The 20,414-nt window shown below is 55.7% G+C and overlaps 8 protein-coding genes across 8 annotated transcripts; 3 read left to right on the forward strand and 5 right to left on the reverse strand.

Moving 5' to 3' along the window:
• Positions 1-1,114: 1,114 nt before the first annotated feature.
• On the reverse strand, positions 1,115-2,094 carry J3D65DRAFT_559917 (concanavalin A-like lectin/glucanase domain-containing protein; the record flags this gene model as incomplete). The annotated part of the gene is made up of 2 exons (XM_066797433.1): positions 1,115-1,765; positions 1,816-2,094. Coding segments are annotated over 2 exons (930 nt in total), but the record flags the coding sequence as incomplete, so codon positions are not given.
• Positions 2,095-2,508: 414 nt separating this feature from the next.
• Positions 2,509-3,661, forward strand: J3D65DRAFT_127768 (uncharacterized protein). Its single transcript, XM_066793865.1, has one exon. The coding sequence runs from the start codon at positions 2,771-2,773 to the stop codon at positions 3,392-3,394; it is 624 nt and encodes a 207-aa protein (XP_066651581.1). The 5' UTR covers positions 2,509-2,770; the 3' UTR covers positions 3,395-3,661.
• Positions 3,662-4,131: 470 nt separating this feature from the next.
• J3D65DRAFT_638719 (uncharacterized protein) lies at positions 4,132-5,346 on the reverse strand. The gene has a single exon (XM_066801642.1). The coding sequence runs from the start codon at positions 5,120-5,122 to the stop codon at positions 4,610-4,612; it is 513 nt and encodes a 170-aa protein (XP_066651582.1). The 5' UTR covers positions 5,123-5,346; the 3' UTR covers positions 4,132-4,609.
• A 477-nt stretch (positions 5,347-5,823) lies between these two features.
• Positions 5,824-7,876, reverse strand: J3D65DRAFT_127706 (uncharacterized protein). The gene is made up of 2 exons (XM_066793864.1): positions 6,432-7,876; positions 5,824-6,382 (listed from the first exon to the last, which is right to left on the reverse strand). The coding sequence occupies exons 1-2, from the start codon at positions 7,467-7,469 to the stop codon at positions 5,930-5,932; spliced, it is 1,491 nt and encodes a 496-aa protein (XP_066651583.1). The 5' UTR covers positions 7,470-7,876; the 3' UTR covers positions 5,824-5,929.
• Positions 7,877-9,645: 1,769 nt separating this feature from the next.
• Positions 9,646-11,002, forward strand: J3D65DRAFT_560225 (peptidase S8/S53 domain-containing protein; the record flags this gene model as incomplete). The annotated part of the gene is made up of 3 exons (XM_066797458.1): positions 9,646-9,903; positions 9,953-10,672; positions 10,805-11,002. 3 exons carry the CDS (start codon positions 9,646-9,648, stop codon positions 11,000-11,002), a joined length of 1,176 nt encoding a protein of 391 aa, XP_066651584.1.
• A 1,485-nt stretch (positions 11,003-12,487) lies between these two features.
• J3D65DRAFT_606826 (uncharacterized protein) lies at positions 12,488-15,902 on the forward strand (the record flags this gene model as incomplete). The annotated part of the gene is made up of 4 exons (XM_066798462.1): positions 12,488-12,612; positions 12,665-13,043; positions 13,112-13,331; positions 13,381-15,902. The coding sequence occupies 4 exons, from the start codon at positions 12,488-12,490 to the stop codon at positions 15,900-15,902; spliced, it is 3,246 nt and encodes a 1,081-aa protein (XP_066651585.1).
• Positions 15,903-17,130: 1,228 nt separating this feature from the next.
• J3D65DRAFT_638735 (uncharacterized protein) lies at positions 17,131-18,392 on the reverse strand (the record flags this gene model as incomplete). The annotated part of the gene is made up of 2 exons (XM_066801643.1): positions 18,178-18,392; positions 17,131-18,116 (listed from the first exon to the last, which is right to left on the reverse strand). A coding segment is annotated over exon 2 (602 nt), but the record flags the coding sequence as incomplete, so codon positions are not given.
• Positions 18,393-20,044, reverse strand: J3D65DRAFT_638739 (alpha/beta hydrolase-like protein). The gene is made up of 3 exons (XM_066801644.1): positions 19,857-20,044; positions 19,278-19,645; positions 18,393-19,218 (listed from the first exon to the last, which is right to left on the reverse strand). Exons 2-3 carry the CDS (start codon positions 19,637-19,639, stop codon positions 18,690-18,692), a joined length of 891 nt encoding a protein of 296 aa, XP_066651587.1. The 5' UTR covers positions 19,640-19,645; positions 19,857-20,044; the 3' UTR covers positions 18,393-18,689.
• Positions 20,045-20,414: the final 370 nt, after the last annotated feature.

The raw sequence follows: 20,414 nt of genomic DNA on the forward strand, positions 1-20,414 counted from the left end.
ATTTGAGGATGCGGAAGCTGTCGGTGGACAATAGCAAACGAGAACAACGGGCGGACAGCCGTCCAAAATATAGCCCAGCCAAGAGGGGCAGCAGCGGGGTAAGCGGTCCCAACAGCTCCGATTTTCAGCAACGCCCGTGACAACTCTAAACCGCAGCTCGATGTTTCCTCGGTGCTATCTCTTGGTGTTGATTGGCGATGCCGTGCTGCGACCCAAGACATGCCTCTCAACCCAAACAGCTAATCGAACCAGGAGCGGCCGCGCATTCCCGCTTCGAGTCGAGCGTGCGCGAATTTTGACGAGTGCCTCAGGCATTACTTGCGCATCTGCATGTGCTCCTGCCGCTTCGGCTGTCGTCGATTTAAGCTCGACGCCAAGGGCTTTTGGCCCCAGGGGTCCGTGGTGCTGACAGGCTCTTCTGCAACGACCCTTGAGCTCTGCCTCCTTCGGCCTCGTGCTTGTTGTCGTGAGCCAGCCTCAACCGTACCGTCAATTGTGTCGTGACTCCTCCGACTGTCGGCGTCGAGTCAATCTGGAGTAAAGTGGAACCTTGTCGACGGGTGGACTTCATGATGAAAATGTGGAGCAAGCAAGACGACAAACCTGCTCTTGCAAAGAGGGAAAGACACGCAACAGGAAAGACGGTGAGCTCGATTTGAAAGAGTTGATTGTATTTTTGCACTGTTTGCATTATTAGGTTCGGGGGTTGCAGTGACGTCAAGCAACCATTCAAAAAAAAGACCACGCGAGAGGATATCAAAACAGAAAAAGCAAAAAAAGGCTATGGAAACAGGTCATCAAGAAGCTCTTCCAACTCGTAGCAGCAGCGAAAAACAATCAAGAAAACGCCGTGAGTATGTGCAGAGTCGGAATTTGGTTGTACGTGAGGAGAGTCCGTCATCTTCGTCTGACAGCACCAGTCGTCGTCCTGTCGCTCGAGTGGTGCAAAGGACCAAACAATATACAAAAAGTGGAGAGTCGAATCAACTTGTGATCATCAGGTTGATTGACCTCTTATCAAGGACGGGCCTTGCGACGTGGGCTTGCAAGGGTTGCAGTGCTGGTGTTCCCAGCGGAGGCTTGTCCGGCCGGTCGCTTAGACTGTGGGTCCCCTTTAGAGGAGCGCAAAGCCAAGGGCGAAGCCAACAAGGCTGACGGTGCTAGTGAGAAGCCAAGCACGGTCCATGGACGAAGATGCCGCGGAATCACTGCCGGCGCTGCTCTGGGCAAAGCTGCCGCTGCTGCTGCTGCTCGACGCAGTGTTGGCAGTGCCGGCGGCGCTGGCAGAGGCGGAGGCAAGGACGGCGCTAGAGTTGTCGGCGACGGTTTCGTTGAGGACCTTGATGCTCTGGTAGTCGCCCGTCGTGTCGGTCCAGTTGTAGTTCATGCCGGGGTTGTAGTTGATGACCTTGACGTTCTTGACGTACATGATGTACGGGCCCTGGTCAAAGTCGGTGTAGCCACCGGCCCACTGGACGGTCCAGTAGTTTTGCTTCTTGGTGCCAGCAGACCAGACACCCAGAGACACCCTCGAGGGAGTCTGAGGGAAGTTCTTGCCATTCAGAGCATCCGAATAGTTGAGGGTGCGCACGTCCACGCCGTCAATCGACCAGGTGATGGCCTCCGGGGTCCAGTTGATGCCGTACTTGTGGAACGTGTCGGTGGGAGTGTCAACATCGTAGTAGACGGCACGGTCGTAGCTGGTGGTGTTGCCCTTGCCGAAGTAGTTGGTCTCTACTGAAGTGTTGTTGCCACCCAACCATTCCTGAGACAAGAATGTCAGCTAAAGCCAGTCATGACGTGACGATGACTTACCCAGTCAATCTCATCCAGGTCATCCGACTCGAGGACGATGGAGCTGATGACGCCAGTGCCGTTGGCCGCACGCATCTCGACCTCGACGTATCCAAAGAAGAAGTAAAAGTCGGTCATGAGGGTCGGTGCCTGGTTCTCATTCTCAATGACGAACGCGGCGCCATTCTCCTCAGAGTACTCCAGAGTGGTGCCGATGGCGCCAGTCCAGCTGCTGTTGTCACCGGTGGTAAAGTCGGTCGTAAAGGTCGACTTGGTCAGGCCAGAGTCGGCAGGGCACGTGCCTTGATGCCGTTAGCATGAGCCATGTACGCGTACTCGAGCAACTCACTGTTCTCAGTTGGGTTGCAGTCGGTGGTCAGCTGGGCCGAAGCGAGCGGAAGCACAGCGGTAAGGAAGGCCGTGGCGGCGCCCAACATCTGTTGTTGACGCATCTTGTGGAAAGGATGGAGGAGAGGCGGGCTCAAGGTCTCGGGAAATGATGACTTGCAAAGGGAGCTTCAAAGAGTCTGCCCCTAAATAAAAAATCCAAGCAAATGAGCGAGCTGGAACGCGGACGGCAATGACTGGCAAAGGTTGCACAAAAGGAGAGTGCGCAACACTTGGGGCGGAGCAAAGTTGACAGAGGGCGTCTCTCACGCAGAGCTTCTCGTTGGCGCGGGCGGGGGATGTTCAAGTATTGTCTCGGAGCAAATTGGCCAGCGACGGCGGGCAAGAATCGACCGGCCCTACTCCGTACGTGTAGATCTATCAGCCACAAGAGGGCGGTTCCTCGCGCTTCTTTGGACGACGCTGGGCACCACGGTTGGCCGGCAACCCGGGGCGGTGTCAACGTGGGACCGTGATAACGGAGCAAATATCGGGAGACGTCCGATCAACATTCTTTCTTCGTTTCCCTGTGGGGCTTACGCGGCCTGTGCGGGTGCTCGAAGCCAGCCAGCGACTCCAGCAATGGGACATGACACGCTCAGCCGCCCAGTGGCAAGAGGGTGGTGAGGGTCGTCAAGGGCTTTTCCGCCATCTCTTGCCGCAACCTGACCATCATGTGCACCTCGCCTCCAACACCAGACTCCGCATCGTCAAGTCTGCGCCGCCCCTCGCACTTCCTTGCTCGCCACAGACGCACGTCCAGGAACCACATGCAGGGAAGACGTTTGAAGAGCAGCCAAGGCCGATAAGGCGGTTGCAGAGCCCGGGAGGCGCACCGCGCAAGGCGTGCCAAGACGTGTTCCTGCGGTTCTCCGGGGAAACAACTGTTCGTGACGTCGCTAGCGGTGGGCATCAACGTGGTGCGAGAGCTGCTGGTGTTGGATGGCGGTCAAGGGATGAGGTCTGGTCGAAGCGAAGGGACGGACGCGCGGGAGTCGGAGACGCAATCCCGAGCGGACGTCCGACGATTAGCCCGTATCCAAGGCGCAAAATCCGAGGGCGAGGACAGTCGAGGGACAGCAGCGGCGGCAACTTTGCAAGCTGCTCGATCCATTTCGATGGCGGGCCAAAAGCGTTGTCGCGCAGAGGATCGTCTCGCAAAAAGGGTCAAAGGCGCCGACCATGTACGCAGCGGCCCGAAACGGCAATCTAAGCGAGCAAGACCCTGGTTGGCCTTGGGTTCCTGGGTTCCCCTGAGAATCCCGCACTCATCCTCATCTTCTCCACGCCTTGCCCGCCCGCCGCCGCACGCCTGATGGTCCTGCATGGCAAGGCTTCTCCAGCTTCTCTACAAAGGCTGACCGACTCTCTTTCCGGCCCTCTAGCCCACGTCATGATCTCCCCTCGACACTCCTCGCGCCTTGCTCTTCTTGTTCGCAATTACCGGACCAGCGGACCTCCATCTCGTCCATTTGTCCACCATGGCCCCGCTGCCCAAGTGTGCGGTCCTGTGCGGCGGTATTGAGGGTCAATCCTCATCTGGTCTTTGCATCGACTGCCGAGCACTGCTATTTGTCCCGACTGCCATGATACCGAAAATCAGGGGTCGCTGCGTACCGACCCTCTCTTCTTCGTTTGCCCACAGTACCGGATGTAAGTGTCTCCAGCAGTGTGCTGTCCATGGCAAATGCGGAACCAGAGAGCAGCAAAGCGGATCCAAACTCGACCACTTTACGTCAGAATGCGCCTTACAGCGCGGCTGTCGGCCGCTCGCCGCCTGTCACGGACGGAACGCACAGGTAATAGGCAGGTGGGAACGAAAGATACGAACCGACTCTCAATGGCCCAACTCGTAGTAGCTTGGCCACATTGAATACGACCAAAACTTCAACGCGCCCCCTTGGCATGGGGCTGACTCTTTCCTTATCTGCCCGTTGAAGACCTTTCAGCGTTACATCTCCAGTGTTCCTCGGCACAGTCAAATTTCAAATGCTCGGCGTCATAATAGTCACAATGGCTTGGTAGTTCAAGCGATGCGCTGGGGCAGCCGTGTACAGAAAAGCCTTGCGGCTTGTTCGACCGAGCATTAGCCGTCTCGTCTCCATATGCGTCTTCGGATCTCAAAAGTGGCGTCGTGATCACAGGGCTTAGACTTGCCGTGTCCAGATACGAGAGGCCGGCGTTCTCCTGGGTCAATATCAGAGCTGGGAAAGGCTGATGAGGCGGTCGACGACAAGATATCGACGGCTGCTATTTAAAACCGGAACCACAAGTTGAGGCTGTGGCCGAAAAACGGCACGCAAGTCTTGACAGCCCTGCGCCATGATTTCTGTTTTTTCGTGGCGACCGACTTTTTTTGGTCTTGTTGCATGCTCCAAGTCTCTCCGTCTTTCCTGGATTCTCGTCGCGACCTTTCTTCAGCATGCAATCACCTCCCGGGATAACGAGCAAGCAAGCAATCAGCCTGCGAAGTGTCGAGCAACGTCTTCCCAGACATCTTTCCAGGCCAAAGAATCATCCAAAATTCCCGACCCTTCTCAGCCACTCGACCTTCCCACCATCCCGCTCCTCCATCAATGCGCGAATCTCTGGGGCTCTCCAGCCGCCTCAAACACCTCCTGATCCAACCCGCCGCGGCAGCAAGGGCCCCAAGTCTCCCACAAGCTGACCTCGAAACAGCCTCCTCACAACAACCAGGCAGACCTCCCAACAACGTGGACCGGGTGGCCTGACGCAGCACGTCCAAACGCATAATCCAAATGACGGATATCAAACTCAAACTCCTCGGTCCACCACGCCTCCAGCGGGATCCCAGACAAACGAGCGGGGCGGGCCGGCGCGGGCCGCTGCTTGCTGTCTGGGGTCGTTTCTGCTGCTGCTGCCACATTGCGCGGGGAGAGGGCGCGGACAGCGGCGTCCATGCGGGAAGGCGTGCGTGCATGCGTGCATGTAGGCGCGTTGGGTGCGGCCGACGGACGGGGAGATGTCAGCGATGCATTGTGCATGCTGCTGCTGCTGCTGGTCCCCGCCGACTGACTGGACGTCTACCGTTCATGCCGCGCAGTGGTGGAAGCGAGGGACCACGATGACGGCCGGCCAAGGTCGCACACGCGCGGGGCTGCTAGCTACAGGCGACGTGAGATCCGGATTCACCATCTAAGGCGCGTTGGAATTGAAGCTCGATTGGGGTATAGTAAGTGGTATAATGTCTTCCCTTCGCTGTCCTGTCCTGTCCTGTCCTGTCCGCTCACAACGAGGGGTTGTGATGCTACGCCACGCTGCTTCGTCCAGAGACAAAAGATGATCCATCTCGAAACTAGCCAGGGCGGCCTGTTTGATCGTCTGCCATGGTTGCAGCCGATCAAACATACAGTCCTGTCCAACATCTTCCTCTGCGCGAGACGTGGCGCAGATCCGCAGGTTTTCTTTGCGAGGCCTCTCGAGTTTCTTGACGGCCAAGCCGTGATTACTCGTCTCTCTTCCACACGTCTAGGAATCCAAAACTCGTGACATGTTGCTCTGATGCAACACCTCATGCCGCCACCATCCTCAACGCCAGACTGGCAAAGTGCAAGTGAAAACCCCAGCAAAACGCCAATACCCAAACACCACGAATGCCGCGCAATGAAACAGAGCAGAGCCGACGCCAATGAAAACGGACATGTGCCGAGGGTCCAACAGCAACTGACACTGCTGACCTCAGCTGAGCTCAGAGCCTGCAGCCGAGACGAGTCACAACAGCGCAACGCTACCTCGTCTCAGTGCCATCAGCTCCGACTCCTGGCACCGTATCCGCCATGTTGGATTCTCTGCCCTCCTCGTCCACTGCGCGTCCCTTCTCGCCGATCCACGCCAGCCCCTTGCACCCCTCGCCCTCTGTCTCGACTTGCCGGATGAACCCGTTGACCCGCTGGACGACCCATCCGCTGACGCTGTCGACGCCCATGTTGATTGGGTCGCGCTCGGATCCTGGACCACCCAGGCGAATCACGGCGCCGGTTTGGCAGCGGCCGGGCGAGGAGAGGTATTGGATGCATTCGGGGCGGCTGGCGCATGCTTCGCGGCACCCCTGGACATCGTAAGTGCGCGGCGTCTCTTCAAAGTCCATGGAGAGGTTGTCCCAGTTTTCCTTTTCGGTGCTAATCTGCGGCGCAACGACATTTGCAAAGACGTCGCGATGGCGCAGAATTGGAGGGTTGTCCTGTGTCCGTCATTAGCTTTGAAAGGGAATTTAGGAGTGTTTTACGTACCCCTTGCTGCAGCCAGCTTTGCTCAAAGTCCCACATGGCTTTGGTCCAGTCCGCGGGCATGTGGTGGTAAGTGACAACGCCGTAGCACCAGTGGCTCGAGGTGTAGTCAAGCGAATAGGGCGTCTCTGCCTGTAGACTAGGGAAGGCAGGCGTCAATTCAACGCCAACCATTTCCATCAGGGACGCGACGACCAGGTCTCCGGCCAAGTCTCCCGATGTCAGTTTGTTCCAAAGATCCACATTCTCGTTGCGCTTTTTCATCGCCGCCTCCATCGCAGCCCGGTTGATGAGGACGCCGGATCCAGAGTGTCCAAACAGGCGGTCCATCATCCAGTTTTGGCCGCCAATGTAGAACGGCTTGTTCGGGTCAAAGATGCGGACCCAGCGGAGGAGGTTGCTCCACACCACGTAAGAGTCAGCTTCCATGAAGAAGAACCACTTTTGGGTCGGCGCCTGGCGCAAAGCCTTCTCCATCATGGGGACAAATTTCCACTTGTCCAGATTCCATGCTCGGTAGCTGGCGCCCTCGCCCAAATCCGCAAAGTCCTTGCCCTCTCGCCTGAATTCGTGCAGTTGGCGGTAAAAAGAAAAGTCCACATTGGTGTTTTTGATTTCGTCCGGATATTCGTCCAGCGCGTCCTGAATCTTCTGGCCATCAATCTCCTCTGCCAGGTCCGAAAAGATGGCGTAATTTGGAATGCAGCGGAAAGTCGTCTCCAGGTGAATCGGCACCTTTTCGTGTGCCTCTGTTGCTCCCGTCTTGAGCACGACAAATATGTCGTCGGCGCCCTCTAATCCCTTGCAGGGCAGGTCGCCTTCAGGGGACGGTGGTGGGACCTGAGATCCCGATGGGACGTCAATGTGAGGAGGCTGCCCAAAGTCTTGGTCCAGTCGCACAGTTTCGGGTACGAATTGCTCCGAGCCAAAGGCATTTTGCCGTAACAGTCCGAGGTGTTGCCAGGTAACGATGAGGACCAGCAGGGTGGCGGCCGTGACGAGGTAGACGGAAATCCGGGGGCGTGATGCGGAGAGGACCATTTTTCTTCTTTTGTATGGTAGATTGATGACGATTCGGCAATGGTATTATAAGGGACGGAGCGTGGAATAAAGGAGAGACTAGCACTGGAAGAGGAGAGTCGCTCGAGCCGGCGGCAAAGTGGAGCGACCGTGTCTAGCAGACAGCGGCCGCAAGCAGGAGCAGACTGGAGAGGATGGTCGACGGCCGCGAGAGGAGAGCAAAGCGGAGAGGGTTGGGGAGCGGCATTATTATTATTATGATGACGAGGGCGGACGAGGGAGGAGCCGATCAGCAGGTGAGAATAGGACGAAACGAGCGTTTTGGAGCATCATCATTCGCGGACTACGGCGGAAGCTCGCGCTGGTCGAGTGGCACTGGCGAGAGCAGCTAGCTCGTGAGCTGGAAAGTGTGGGTGCGGTGTGCGCAGCGCTTTTGCTCAAGCAGGGGTGTCTCGGCAGCAGGCCCGCGACTGTGCTCAGGTCGTCAGTCTTCGGAATCTCCCCTACCTACGTCCTGTCCTCGTCTTGGTCTCCAGGAACGAGCCGCGGTCTCTGGCTTCCGCGCCGTCGGGCTGTGGCAGGCTGCCCATTCGTTTCTGCGACTCGGATGGCGTCAAACGGTGTCGCAGGAACGCGAACGGCGGCACCAGGCCAGCGCCAATGGGGCAAGACGTCGAAGCTGATGATCTCTTGCTGCGCGGCATCTGCACGTCCCTTGCGGCGGCGAATTGCCATGACAGTTGCACCGCCGTGACGTCAGCCGGAAGGACGCGAGCAAAGACGATCAAACAGCATAATTAGGACGTCGTGCCCCTTTCGACGAGACCCTTTTTCCCTATTCTGCGAGGAGTGTACGGAGCATGTCGTAGCTTCGGCCGCTAGCCCGGCTGGGGCAGTCCAGGGTCACTTTGACATGAAGCAAGCCTCGACCCGAAGTTTGGGGTAAGGCGCTCCCTTCCGCCCAGTGCCCACACGTCTGCCGTTGGTTTGATGTGGTACCGCCCTTGGCTGCGACGCGAGGGACAGCGGACGATGTGAAACGGAGCCGGAACATGGCGAGAAGCGGGGTAAACAGAACATTCTGATGTGTCTGTAGATCTCTTGCGCGGTCCATCGCGGTCAATTTCGCGGCGCTGACATGACCTGGCGCGCCGTTGACGTGCGTCCCGTCGGGGGTGAAAGGAGAGGGATCGCTGCGCTTTGGATTGCACCATTCGAGTCGAGGGGTCAAAAGAGGCAAAGGGGCGCAGGTATCCTGTCGCGTACGTGTAGGTATGTATCTCGTCGCATGAGGTTTGTTTTGTTGGCTGGATGCAGGACGGGTGCGGGTGCGGGTCAAGGTGCAGCCAGCAGCTGTCACCGGCGACCTGTAGTTTCTCCGACCCGGAAACCTAATCCAATGGACCCGACACCAACCACTCGAGGTCCGCTCCGACCCACGTCCATTATCCATCATGCTTTCTTCTCAAATGCAGGTGCTTTACTCTTTTCCTACGACGTACATCCCACGAGGCGTCAACTTTCAGTCGCTTTCTGCCGCTCCGCATTCTGGAGACGTACCATTCAAGAGCTTGGAATCCCGCGCGTGAATTGAAACATCCGCGGGATGGCGGCACCTATCCCGTGTCCTCTGTTGCTTTTCCCGATTCAAAATACGTACCTTAACCACTGCTCTAAGAGCAACCTGCCCCTTTCAGTCTTCACTCGTTGCACCGTATGACTGGTGCATACTGCGCCGTGCCCGAACATCGCTAGCATGGCCCGATACAGCCTCAACCTCCAAATCCTCTCCGCTATAAGACCTGGATAGCCATTATCACTGTCCGGATCGTCTCGCGAGGCTCCTTGAAAGGGAAGATCTCTGTATACCAGCAGCCAAACCGGCTTTCTTTTTGTTGCCTCTACGTCCCCATTCACTGTGGCGTCCACTCACGACCACTGTGGCCGCACATGGCGCTCAACGGCATGTTATCGCTGTCAAGAGGCGAAATACCCATCGATTGCCCGAAAAAGCCACCGTTGAACAATGATGATGTCTGCTCGCGGGACAGGCCCTGGATGCTCCGAATCCCAGCGCTCCCCTCGGTCTGTCCAAACGCGAACATCTTGCAACGCCGTTAAAAGGCGGGCTCTGTTTTTCATTCTGGAACCTCCGAGTCTGCGTTGACTCTGCACGGCAGTCTTGAACCACTTCATCATGCGTTACTTATTCTTCGTCGCTGTTTTGCCCTTGGTTTCTCCCGCTCGGCTGCTCTTGCCAGCTCCAAATGCCGTTGTGGTCCCAAACAGATACATCGTCACACTGAAACGAAATGACACGCAATCGGCTCTTCAGGCAGCTGTAAGGCGTATCGAGGAAAGTAATATTGGTCATGTCTACGACGTCGGAGAGTTCAGGGGCTTCTCCGCGACTCTTGACAATGCGACGCTTTGGGACCTTCAGAATAACAATGCAGTACCAACAACGGACTTTCGTTACACTTGCTGTCGCTGATAACAAACAGGTTGAATCCATCGAGCCTGACACGACGTTTTCGACGGCATTGTTCGCAGTGCAAAATCCCGCGAATTGGAATCTCGCCCGCATCTCGCACCACAACCGAAGCAGCTCGCCAAAATACATCTACGACAGCAGCGCCGGCGCAAACACCTGCGTTTACATCATCGACACTGGCATATATATCAACCACACCGACTTTCAAGACCGCGCCTTCGCAATCGCAAACTTCTCACCTGAAAACGACGTCGACGACAACCATGGCCATGGCACGCATGTCGCCGGCACCGTCGGCTCCGCCGCCTACGGCGTCGCCAAAAACGCATCCCTCCTCGCTGTCAAAGTGTTTGGTGCCTCGGGCACGGGCGCCGCGTCCGACGTTGTCGCCGGCATCGCCTTTGCGGCAAACGACTACGCTTCGGTGAACCGCAGCCAGTGCGCCAAGGGCGGCGTTGCGAATCTCAGCATCAGCGGGCCGTATACAGAGGCGCTGAACGCGGCGGTCAAGGCGGCTGTGGAGAAAGGGCTGTTCATGGCCGTCGCAGCAGGAAACAATGGCCAGAATGCTGCAAACCACAGCGCAGGTAGCGTCGAGGAAGCCTGCGCCGTGGGCGCGACGGACGCGAATGATGTGCGGGCGTGGTTCAGTAATTTCGGGCCAAGCTTGGATATCTGGGCACCGGGCGTGGGCATCCTGTCGACTTGGAACACCGGGCCAAATGCGACGGTGAGTTTGCCTTGCGCGCCTTGGTTCACGTCGCGTCGCTGTCTTTCTCGTGGTCTCTCTCGGTACATGGAGTCTCTTCCGGCTGTCGCCCTCTGTCTGCTATTTACACCTTCGCTGACTTTCTGTCGCCAGAAAACTCTCGACGGCACCTCGATGGCGGCGCCGCATGTTGCCGGGCTCGCTGCCTATCTGACTGCTCTCGAAGGCGAAAGATCTCCCATTGATCTCTGCAAACGCATCCAGCAGATTTCGACAAAGGACCTGGTAACAAACATCGACAACACTAACAGTGTCAACGATCTTGCCTACAACAACAATGAAGTGTGCTGAGAAATGACTGATCACGGGTTTCACGCGCAAAGTCTGAACTGGCGTTGTGGCAGCGTGGCAGTGGTATTTGCTTAGGTTTTTTCTGCAAAAGATCGAAGTTCTGACAAGCTTAAAGCGGCATTAGGATCTAATTCCGCTGTTTGCAGTCCTCAAAATTCACGTCTGGTCTTGATGCCATTTCGACGACGCTGACTACCTTCTCGGTCGCGTCCGCCGTTACAGCCAGACTTCTGGTGTCTTCAGCTCCGCGGGGCAGTCATTATTTGATGCTTCGAAGAATGGTTGATTTCGCTCCGCTCAATTGGACCTTGCGTCATCGTTTCTTCCACGCCAAGAAGCAAATCCAGCAAGGCTTTCTGGTTCATGCATTGTACCGATACTACGCGAGCAAGGATGAGAATGAGAATCCCCATTGCCTTTGCCCGCTACAAGACACTTCTTAGCCAACATTAGTTTCTGAGTTTATCAGGTCACTTTGAGTCTCCTTGAGCTTTGCAGCCCGACTCTTTGCAAATTTCGCCAAAATCTTGGAGTGGTGTGATACCCCTGGAAAGCTCGCAGGCAGCAGGCGCTTATCGAATTGTCGAGACAACCGGGGCAGACAGGCAGGCATGCAGCTTAGCGACAAGCGTTGTCACCGGCGGCAGTCCTCCGTCACTCTCTGCGGCGTAGGTGCATTCAATACCGCCCGTTTTGTCTTTCAATCCTTGATGTCCGAGGATGTTTCCCTTGACCTGTTGAGTTGTCTGTCTCACTTCACCTGTGCCCTTGCGACCTTCTGTTCCTTCGCCTTGCGATTGTCGTCGCCCGCGCTTACGAGCAAGGCTAGCAGGCGGAATTGCAGTGCGCCATCAAGTACGTGTTCGCTGAATCTGAGCAAGGATCGTCACACATCAAGAATCGGGTCGAGCTGGCACACTTGGTCAGCCATGCAAACAAAAATGAGGCTTACCTTTCAGAAAAGTCCCAAATGACCGACAGGTAGTTTGGATGGAGTACCTGCAGCGTTTCGAGGATTCCGTCCTGCGTTTCGCGGCTAAAGTCCATCCTCAACCGCGCGGTTCGTATCTCAGCCGTGACAATTGCGACCCAATCCTTTCTCCTGCTCGAGCCGACCTTCAAGAGTCGAGGTGGCTTGTCTGTCGAGATTAGGACCGATCTTCGAGAAGACAACCCTGATGTTGACATTTTCCCGGCTCTGCATATGCAGGAAACAAACGGACACCCGAGCGGCCCAATTGAATGCGGAGGTGTACTGTGGCGCTTCGTACGTGGACGCATCTTTAGCTTGGACGGTCTGGCTGCATATCTCTGAGGCGGTGCAGCGTCTACTGCAACCTGGTCGAGCACACCTCCACGTCGACTTTAAATTCGACTGATCTTGGTATTTTTGAGATCTCTTCTCACCACAAAACTCAGCTTTCTACATCGTTCGCCACTCTCTACAATTGATTCCCATCTTGCTCCTCTGAATCCAAATTGAAAATGGTGCTGGGTCTCTTCGGCGGCAAAAAACAAGAAGAGACTCCATGTGTGGACATTGAACGCCAGGATCCTCCGTCAGAAGGCCTGTTCATTCTCCATGATGACGGTCCTGACGCTGTAGCGGAGTAATATCATCGAGAAAAGACGCTAAGACCCACCGCTAATGCGCCGTTCTAGTGTCTGTTTTGTCCATGGCCTCGGAGGACATCCCGAAGAAACATGGTCGAAAGGAGACTGTTGCTGGCCACAACAATTGCTCCCAAAAACCTTTTCGAGACGCAACATCAAGATACGCATCCTCAGCTTTGGATACGATGCTCGTCCCGCACAATGGGAAGCCGGTTCAAACAATAGCCGTGTCTGGGGCATTGCCAGAAAACTCATGCATCAGCTGGGCGACTTTGCCGAAGATTTGGGGCCCGAGAGATGCAATCGACCGATTGTTTTCGTGGGCCACAGCTTGGGTGGGCTCGTGATCAAAAGCGTTGTCTGTCAGTCGCTGCAGCGCAGTTCCGAAACATCAGAGCGAAAGGTTTTGGCTCGCACAGCTGGCATAGTAAGTCCCGCTTAATCTATTGCGGGGATGGTGGAATCACTCGTTGTCTAACAAGATCATGCTTGCAGGTCTTCCTTGCTACACCTCATCACGGAAGCGACTTTGCGAAGTGGGCGAACTATTTTCAAGCCATATTCGTCATTGCACAGAGAGCGCCGAACAAGAATTTGATCGAAGTCTTAACACCAGACGCAGCTCAACTTAAAGATCTCGGTGACGGTTTCAATTGCGTCGCCAAAGCCATTCGAAAATACTGCTGCTACGAGACTAAGAGCACAGTCAAGGGAGGTATAGACCTTGGACAGGTAAGCAAGAGCTTTCCATGTATGGCGTGTAGCGCGAGATGACCTGCTGTCGACACTCGAAGCTCCAGAACTGTTCGAACGAGATCGTTATATCGCCGATCCCCAGTCCAGCACCTTCCAATGGCTCATGGACGGTTCTCATCCTCCATTCGTCAACTTTCTCCGTGGAGACGACACGTTATTCTGGATCGTAGGAAAAGCAGGGTCGGGAAAGTCAACACTAATGAAATCCCTTCTCAAACACCCGGCTCTTCGCACGCACCTTGATGTCTGGTCGCCAGGCGAACCGTACGCGATTGCGTCTTTCTTCTTCCATCAGCAAGGACACCACCTTCAAAACTCCCTCGAAGGTCTTTTGAAGTCCCTTCTCTCTCAGCTTCTCCGGCAAGTGCCTGAATTTCTCCAAATTCTGCAACGTCACAACCACCGGTCAGGATCTTGGACCGTGAAAGAGCTCCGGGATGCCTTTAGAGAGTGCATGGCCGAAATCCCACCAATGACCCGAATTTTCCTCTGTATTGATGCCCTGGACGAGTACATCTCGACTGAGCAAAGGCCTGCATCTTCGAGTTCTGTCGGATTTCAAAAGAACAACCAGCTAGAGATAGCACTATTCCTTGGCAATCTTGCACGAGAGGGCCAACGGGTGAAGATTTGTGTCTCAGGCAGGCCGTATGAGGAGTTTCGAGCCGAATTTGATTCCGCCCATTGTCTGAGGCTACACGACTTCACTGGAACCGACATACTGACTTACATTGATGAAGGATTTCACGGGATTCAGGATTCCCACTGGCGGTGGACAGCTTTCGCTGATGAATACTCAGAGGTCCGTCAAACATTCTTGAATCCTTCCTCGGTTCGGGAACTTGTTCGAGAAGCTATTTTCCAAAGATCCTCAGGCATCTTCTTGTGGGTTAAATTAGTTGTCGCCCGTCTTCGAGACCAAGTCTGGCGTGGATGCCCTCTATCACAATTGATAGATAGCCTCGACAAGCAGAACGATCTGGAAGGCCTCATTGAGTCAATGTGGGGAAATGTGCCCAAGGAGTCTCGAGAACAAGGTCTTGTCTACATTTACATGCTCCAAAAATCGCTTGGACGCCGCACTTCGAGCGAAGAATACCTGAATCTAGCCTCTTTTCCGACCATGCAACAACGATGGACCACCCGACAGTTCTTCTCCGGAAACTTTGGCGAGCTCGACGACGAAAAACTTTTCGACTTGGAGCCTTTGGCCTTGTGCAATCTACAGGTTTCTTGCGGGCAGTTACTCGGATGGGGATATGGCCGTGTTGAAATCACCCACCAGAGTGTCATCAACTACTTCTCCAGCGACCAATTTGCTCAATTGAACGCATTAGACTCGATTGACCTCGACGACGTGAAAGCGAAGGCCGATAGGTGCGCTGCTGCTAGCTTCATTCTGCAGCTGTGGAATCCGAAGCACCTCAGGTCGCGTCCAAGGGATGTTGACCCACAGTATTGGGTCTTTGAAACGATTCGCATGGCCACGAGATGCATCGAAGACGTCGTAAAAAGGGGAGAGATCACCAAGCTGGACGAACAACTCCTCGAAGCGGCATCGTCAAGACAGCTTTTGTCATGGGCATTTGGACTCGAATATCGCACCTTTTGCAAACTGTACGGAAGCACGCCCAGAGGAGAAATCTTCCGAAACTTTTGCCTCCGAGAGTTCTGGAACTCCGAAACACTCAAGGACCGAATGCCAAAATCGGAGACAAAAGAACGCTCACTTGTCGAGATGTTGTTTGAGCTCGTATTGGTCGATCCAAAGGGACACACTTATGTCGAAGACATGTGGAGCGACTGTGACTTGAGCTCGGACATGAAAACGAAGTTCCGAGGCCTCACCCCGTGGGAATACTGCCTGGCGCTCTTGGTCTTCTTCGAAATGATGCACTTGACACCGTTCGTCGCCAACGAGGAGATAAGACCATGGGGATCCCCGCGATGCCCAAGAGCTTCGGTCATGATACTGCAGGATCTTGTGGTTCAGCTCATCCAAAAAGGGGCAGATCCCTGCGCATCGATTGAAGTCCATCGCATGACTTCAAGGAAGTGGAAAGGCGCACAGCCCGTCTGGGCTCTCTCATGCTACAAAAATCCCTACTTGTCACACTCCAGAGTTCTAAAGGGGGACATTGACCAAGTCTTTCGGAAAGGGCGAAAGATGTCGGCCCTCAGAATTGTCGGACGGATTTTCGGGGAGAAAAGTGAAGCATGGAAATTGCTTCTGGAAAAAGGAGCACGACTTGAATCAGATGAATTCGAAAACGAGTTGATATGGCGACTGAATTCTCGTCCTTCCACAGCTTTCAACAGCACGAATGTGGCTCTCAGCGACGGGTGCGTCCCGCGGAGACCCTTCATTTTAGAAGACCTGATGGAAGAACGTCAAGAACTGGTGGACCAGTGGGCTCCTGGACAGCCCGACCCAAGCCCCATGAGTCCGTTATCATCCATCATTTCAGAAAATTCGGACAGTTCCAGATGTGATGATAGTTTTACTGAAGATTCCAACATGGAGGACTAAATATTCCCCAGTTAGCAAAAGGATCGCTTCAGATGGAAGAAAGAAGGAGTGGCGACACTTGTCATCGCTCTTTAATCATTATCATCAAGTGGGCGTGAGCACTTCATCGCAAATAGGTAAGTTGCCGTCCAGAGCGCGAGCACCAATGCGTCTTCCACCTTCAAGTTCTCCGTGACTGATCCTCATGTAGACAGGCCTACGTCGAACCCTGAGCCTACCCTCCCTTGAACAAGTCGCACTCCAACCAAAACTCGAGTCGACCACGACTGCGCCACACCCCAATCCTAGCTCGCACCACCAGATCGCTCGCGCTGCAGTCACCACTTGTCTCCGCTCCGCCCACTTGCCCCGTATTCCCGTCCGTCGGTCCACCAAGGTACCCGACGAACCGTCGCACCACCGCCAGGCAAAACAAGCGGCCACATCCGCCTACATCCGGCACCAACCACTTCGCGCTACGTCCGCATACACTACACCACACGCGACTCCGGCCGGCTTGACATTTCCACCGACTACTCGGGGACTCGCACAATCCCATCACCGCCTTGCTGCCCTGCCCAGCTTCCGTTTCTTGCATTCCAGTACTGCTGGACAGAAGCTACGTCATTTGACACCATGACGACACCACGCATGCACCACAGCAAGCGTCGTCCGCCCGCCCGTCGGTCGGTCGGTCGTTCATGCACTGCACTAAGTACAGTACGCTACCCAACAGTCCATCATTGCGCGCAGACATGCAACCGCGGCGGCAGGTCCAACTAGCGCTACTCAAGCTTCATGTACCCAAGCCCAACATGTCCAACATGTCCATCAGCCGCATGCATGCATACGTGGAGATCGGCATCTCGGTCTCGGCCTCTCCTGGCGCTCGGTGCGAAAGCGCTCGCACGAGACACTGTTCTTCAGGGACAAACCGTAAAGGGCAGAAAGCCAAGGGCTTCAGGGTACCTCCTGCCTGCGTCGAGCTAATGTAGCCAGTCGAGTCGGCGGGTAGATTGAGGACGCCGAGGGGTTTAGTGATTGGTGCGTGATCTCCGTTTCTGTTTCAAGCGGAGAAGGGAAGTGCTGTGGTAGGTACATGTACTGAGTGGTAGTTCCACATGGTTTAGTAAACACCTAGGTCCGAGCAAAGACGGACGGGACGGACGAGACGGGGTCGCCGCGGACGGAGCCGCGGAGGGGATACGTACGCAGTGTACCGTGGAGAAGAGAGGAGGACAGCAGCAGTTGTCCAACCACGAACAGAGGGATTCGAAGCATGCTTGAATAGCTAATTCCCTGTCTCTCTATACGGCAGTTCCTGTCTACTTCCCCAGAAAAGCTAACTAGTAACACTTACTCCTACACCCCTTAACTCTACTAACCCCATAAAGCCCGCCCATCATGTCCGCATCGGATCTCACCTCAATCAATGCCGGCCGTCCGCCAGTCGGCCACCCGCACCACAACCCCCGACAAAAAAACCAAAGGAATGCCCTCCACGGCCGCGACGCGCATGAACTGCCGAACACCGAGCACGCCGTGCCCCGTGTCCAACCACGAACAGAGGGATTCGAAGCATGCTTGAATAGCTAATTCCCTGTCTCTCCACACGGCAGTTCCTGTCCACTTCCCTAGAAAAGCTAACCAGCAACACTTACTCCCACACCCCTTAACTCCGCTAACCCCATGAAGCCCGCCCGTCATGTCCGCGTCGGATCTCACCTCAATCAATGCCGGCCGTCCGCCAGTCGGCCACCCGCACCACAACCCCCGACAAAAAAACCAAAGGAATGCCCTCCACGGCCGCGACGCGCATGAACTGCCGAACACCGAGCACGCCGTGCCCCGTGCCCCATGCTCCGTGCTCCGTGCCATGCTCCGCTCCCGTCCAACGGCCCGGTCCCGCACCACCCGCGTCCCCGAAACCGAAACCGAAACCCACCAGACGACGGCAGCCAAGCGCCCAGCCCAGCCAGCGAGCAGCCTGCAGGGTATGTATGCAGCAGCAGAGACAGGAGATGGGATCATAGGGGACCCGACGGTACGGTAACAACGCAGCCAGAAGAGGCAGAAGTAGCGAATCGATCAAAGAGGGTTTGGCGAGGGTTGCGCTAAACCGCGCGAGGCAGGACAGAGCGAGCGAGTGAGTGAGTGAGTGAGCGGGCGGGACAAGCCGCGGCCGCTCTTTTTGATTAGTGATGCTCTTCTCACTCTAGACGACAGAGATTGGGCCTGAGATACGATTGATACGACAGTTCGACGACGCGGGGAAGGAACTAGGAAGGGACCTAACCAAAGGAAGCCAAAGCCAAGGCTGGCGAGCCGCGCGGCGCAGATTGGCTCCCGCTGTAAAGCCTCACGCCCGGCAGCTAGGTGATCTGCGGCATACATCATTGGATTGCATTGCGTGGCGTTGCCGTTCTGGATGGATATGCGCCTTTTTCTTATTCGCCGTGTTGCCGATTTGTAGTTGCGATTGCGATGCCGAGTTTGGGAGAAAGTTGGACAGGGGGCGGGTAGCGAGTCGTGTTCTTGATTGTTGCTTTATTCCCGCTGAAAGAGAAGAAGGTCGCTGTATACGTACAATGTGTCCGGTGAGTGTACTCCCAACGCCGCGCAGAAAATGAAAGAGAATGAGACCAACCCAAACTCCAAGGCTCCAAGTAGGCGAGAAATCCAAGATCTATATGCGTGCAGGAACCAAAAAAGTCGTTACACATAGCTGTACATCTTTGCGGTCATGATTTTCAATCCGACAGTGCCAGTATTGCACAGAGTTTTTGCGCCGCCTTGAACTTACCTCGTCTACTCCGCCGTTGGGCGCCGATTCAACTCCTCACCTTGTTCGATGTTCTCCGCTATCCACGCGTTGAACTCTTTACGCATCTCGATTGGCAGGACGTGCCCCTGTCCCTCGATAACACGTTTTTGAACCTCTTTCTTTCTCAGGGCCTCCTTGTCTTTGCTCTTGCTCTTGTCCTCAGGCAAGCCCTCTAGGCCGTCGACAAGCACGCCAAAGTGTTCAAACGGAATCATCCTGTCTTCGGTCCCGTGTAGCACCGTGATGCGGTCGTGACCCACACGCTCCGCCAGCTCCCATAGCTGCGCGGCGCTCTTGTGATGCCATCCGCATGCGACCATCTGCGCCGTGAAGCCGACGACGTTGAAATGGGCGGGGTCGCTGCGCTTCTTGATTTCCCCAGCCGCGAATCGGTCTCCATTGGTAGGAAAGGGTTCGACGACAGCCTCGGTGGCATCGGGGGCGGCGAGCCAGTCTTGAGTGTACAGATTTCCTTTGACATAGGCAATCTGGGCGTCGAGCGAGCGCGGCATTCTGAGGATGATCAACATAGCCCGCAACGTGAAACACGAGCGAACGCGAAAGCGACTCACAGCATGTTGAACCTGTTCATGAAATTCTCAATTATGCCCTTGGTACGGAAGATTTGCGAAGCGGTCGACACCAGCGAGAGGGAACAAATGCGGTCGGGGATCATGTAGGCCAGCTCTTGGGCAATCATGCCGCCCATGCTGATGCCTACGACGTGCAGCTCCCGCTTGCCGGACCACTTGAGATAGTCGACGACTTCGAGCACGTCTTTGGCCATTTCAGACGTCGAATACCGCATCAGCGGGCGATCCGACTCGCCAATGCCGCGGTTGTCAATGATGAGGCACGAGTACTTGTCTGCCTGTAGGTGGGCAAAGTCCTTGGTCTGGCGCTGCCATGCCGACTTGAGGCCGCCCAAGCCCATGATCCACTGCCATGGTGGTGATGTTAGCAGGAGCCAGGATTGAGAGGGTCGAGGCGCGCGTGTCAGCAGTCATGGGCAAATAGAGTTGTGGAGAAAAGCTTGTCTGCGGGCACGGTGCGACGGTTGTTGATTTGACAGGCGTGTGTCGATGATGATGCATCATGAGCAAGGCTGAGGCAGAGACAGAGCGGAATACGAAAATAAGAGGTGAACATACGACAATGTGTCTTGGGCCATGGCCATGCAGCTCGTAGGCAATGTTAAAAGTGCCCACGCGAGCGGCAGCCACAGCCACTTTGCCCTTTTGCTCGGGCTTGAGGTTCCAAACAAGGTGGGGAAACTCTGGATGGGCTTCGATCTCCCTTGCGGCAAGCGGGCGCGGAGGTGAAGGCTGGGTTCCGGTTGACCTATGCGCAAGTTAGCTTTGCCGAAGGGAGCCGCGGGCAGCTTGACCCTGGATAGGCACAGGAGGAATACATGGTGATGTTTGTGTCAACTAGGAGTCCAGGCTCGGACGGTGACGTGCAGCAGAAGAGCAGGGAGCTGGCTCTGGAGGGCGGACGAGAACAGGCGGCGTTGGGTTGTGTCTGTCTGACGGCATTGACTGTCCTGGCCACGAGATCCTGAGGCAGCCATCCGGAGGCCGGGGCTTGGTGGTTCCGAGGCAGCGCAGCGCAGCGTCACCGTCATCGTCGCTCTCGCACTTCACGCAGGCTGGCGGGGAGACTGCCCGTGCCATGGCGCAGTGGGTCAGTGTCTGCACCGGAGTGGACGG

This window comes from Phyllosticta citribraziliensis (assembly GCF_038025025.1).
Source record: "Phyllosticta citribraziliensis strain CPC 17464 chromosome Unknown J3D65scaffold_12, whole genome shotgun sequence".
NCBI lineage: Eukaryota > Fungi > Ascomycota > Dothideomycetes > Botryosphaeriales > Phyllostictaceae > Phyllosticta > Phyllosticta citribraziliensis.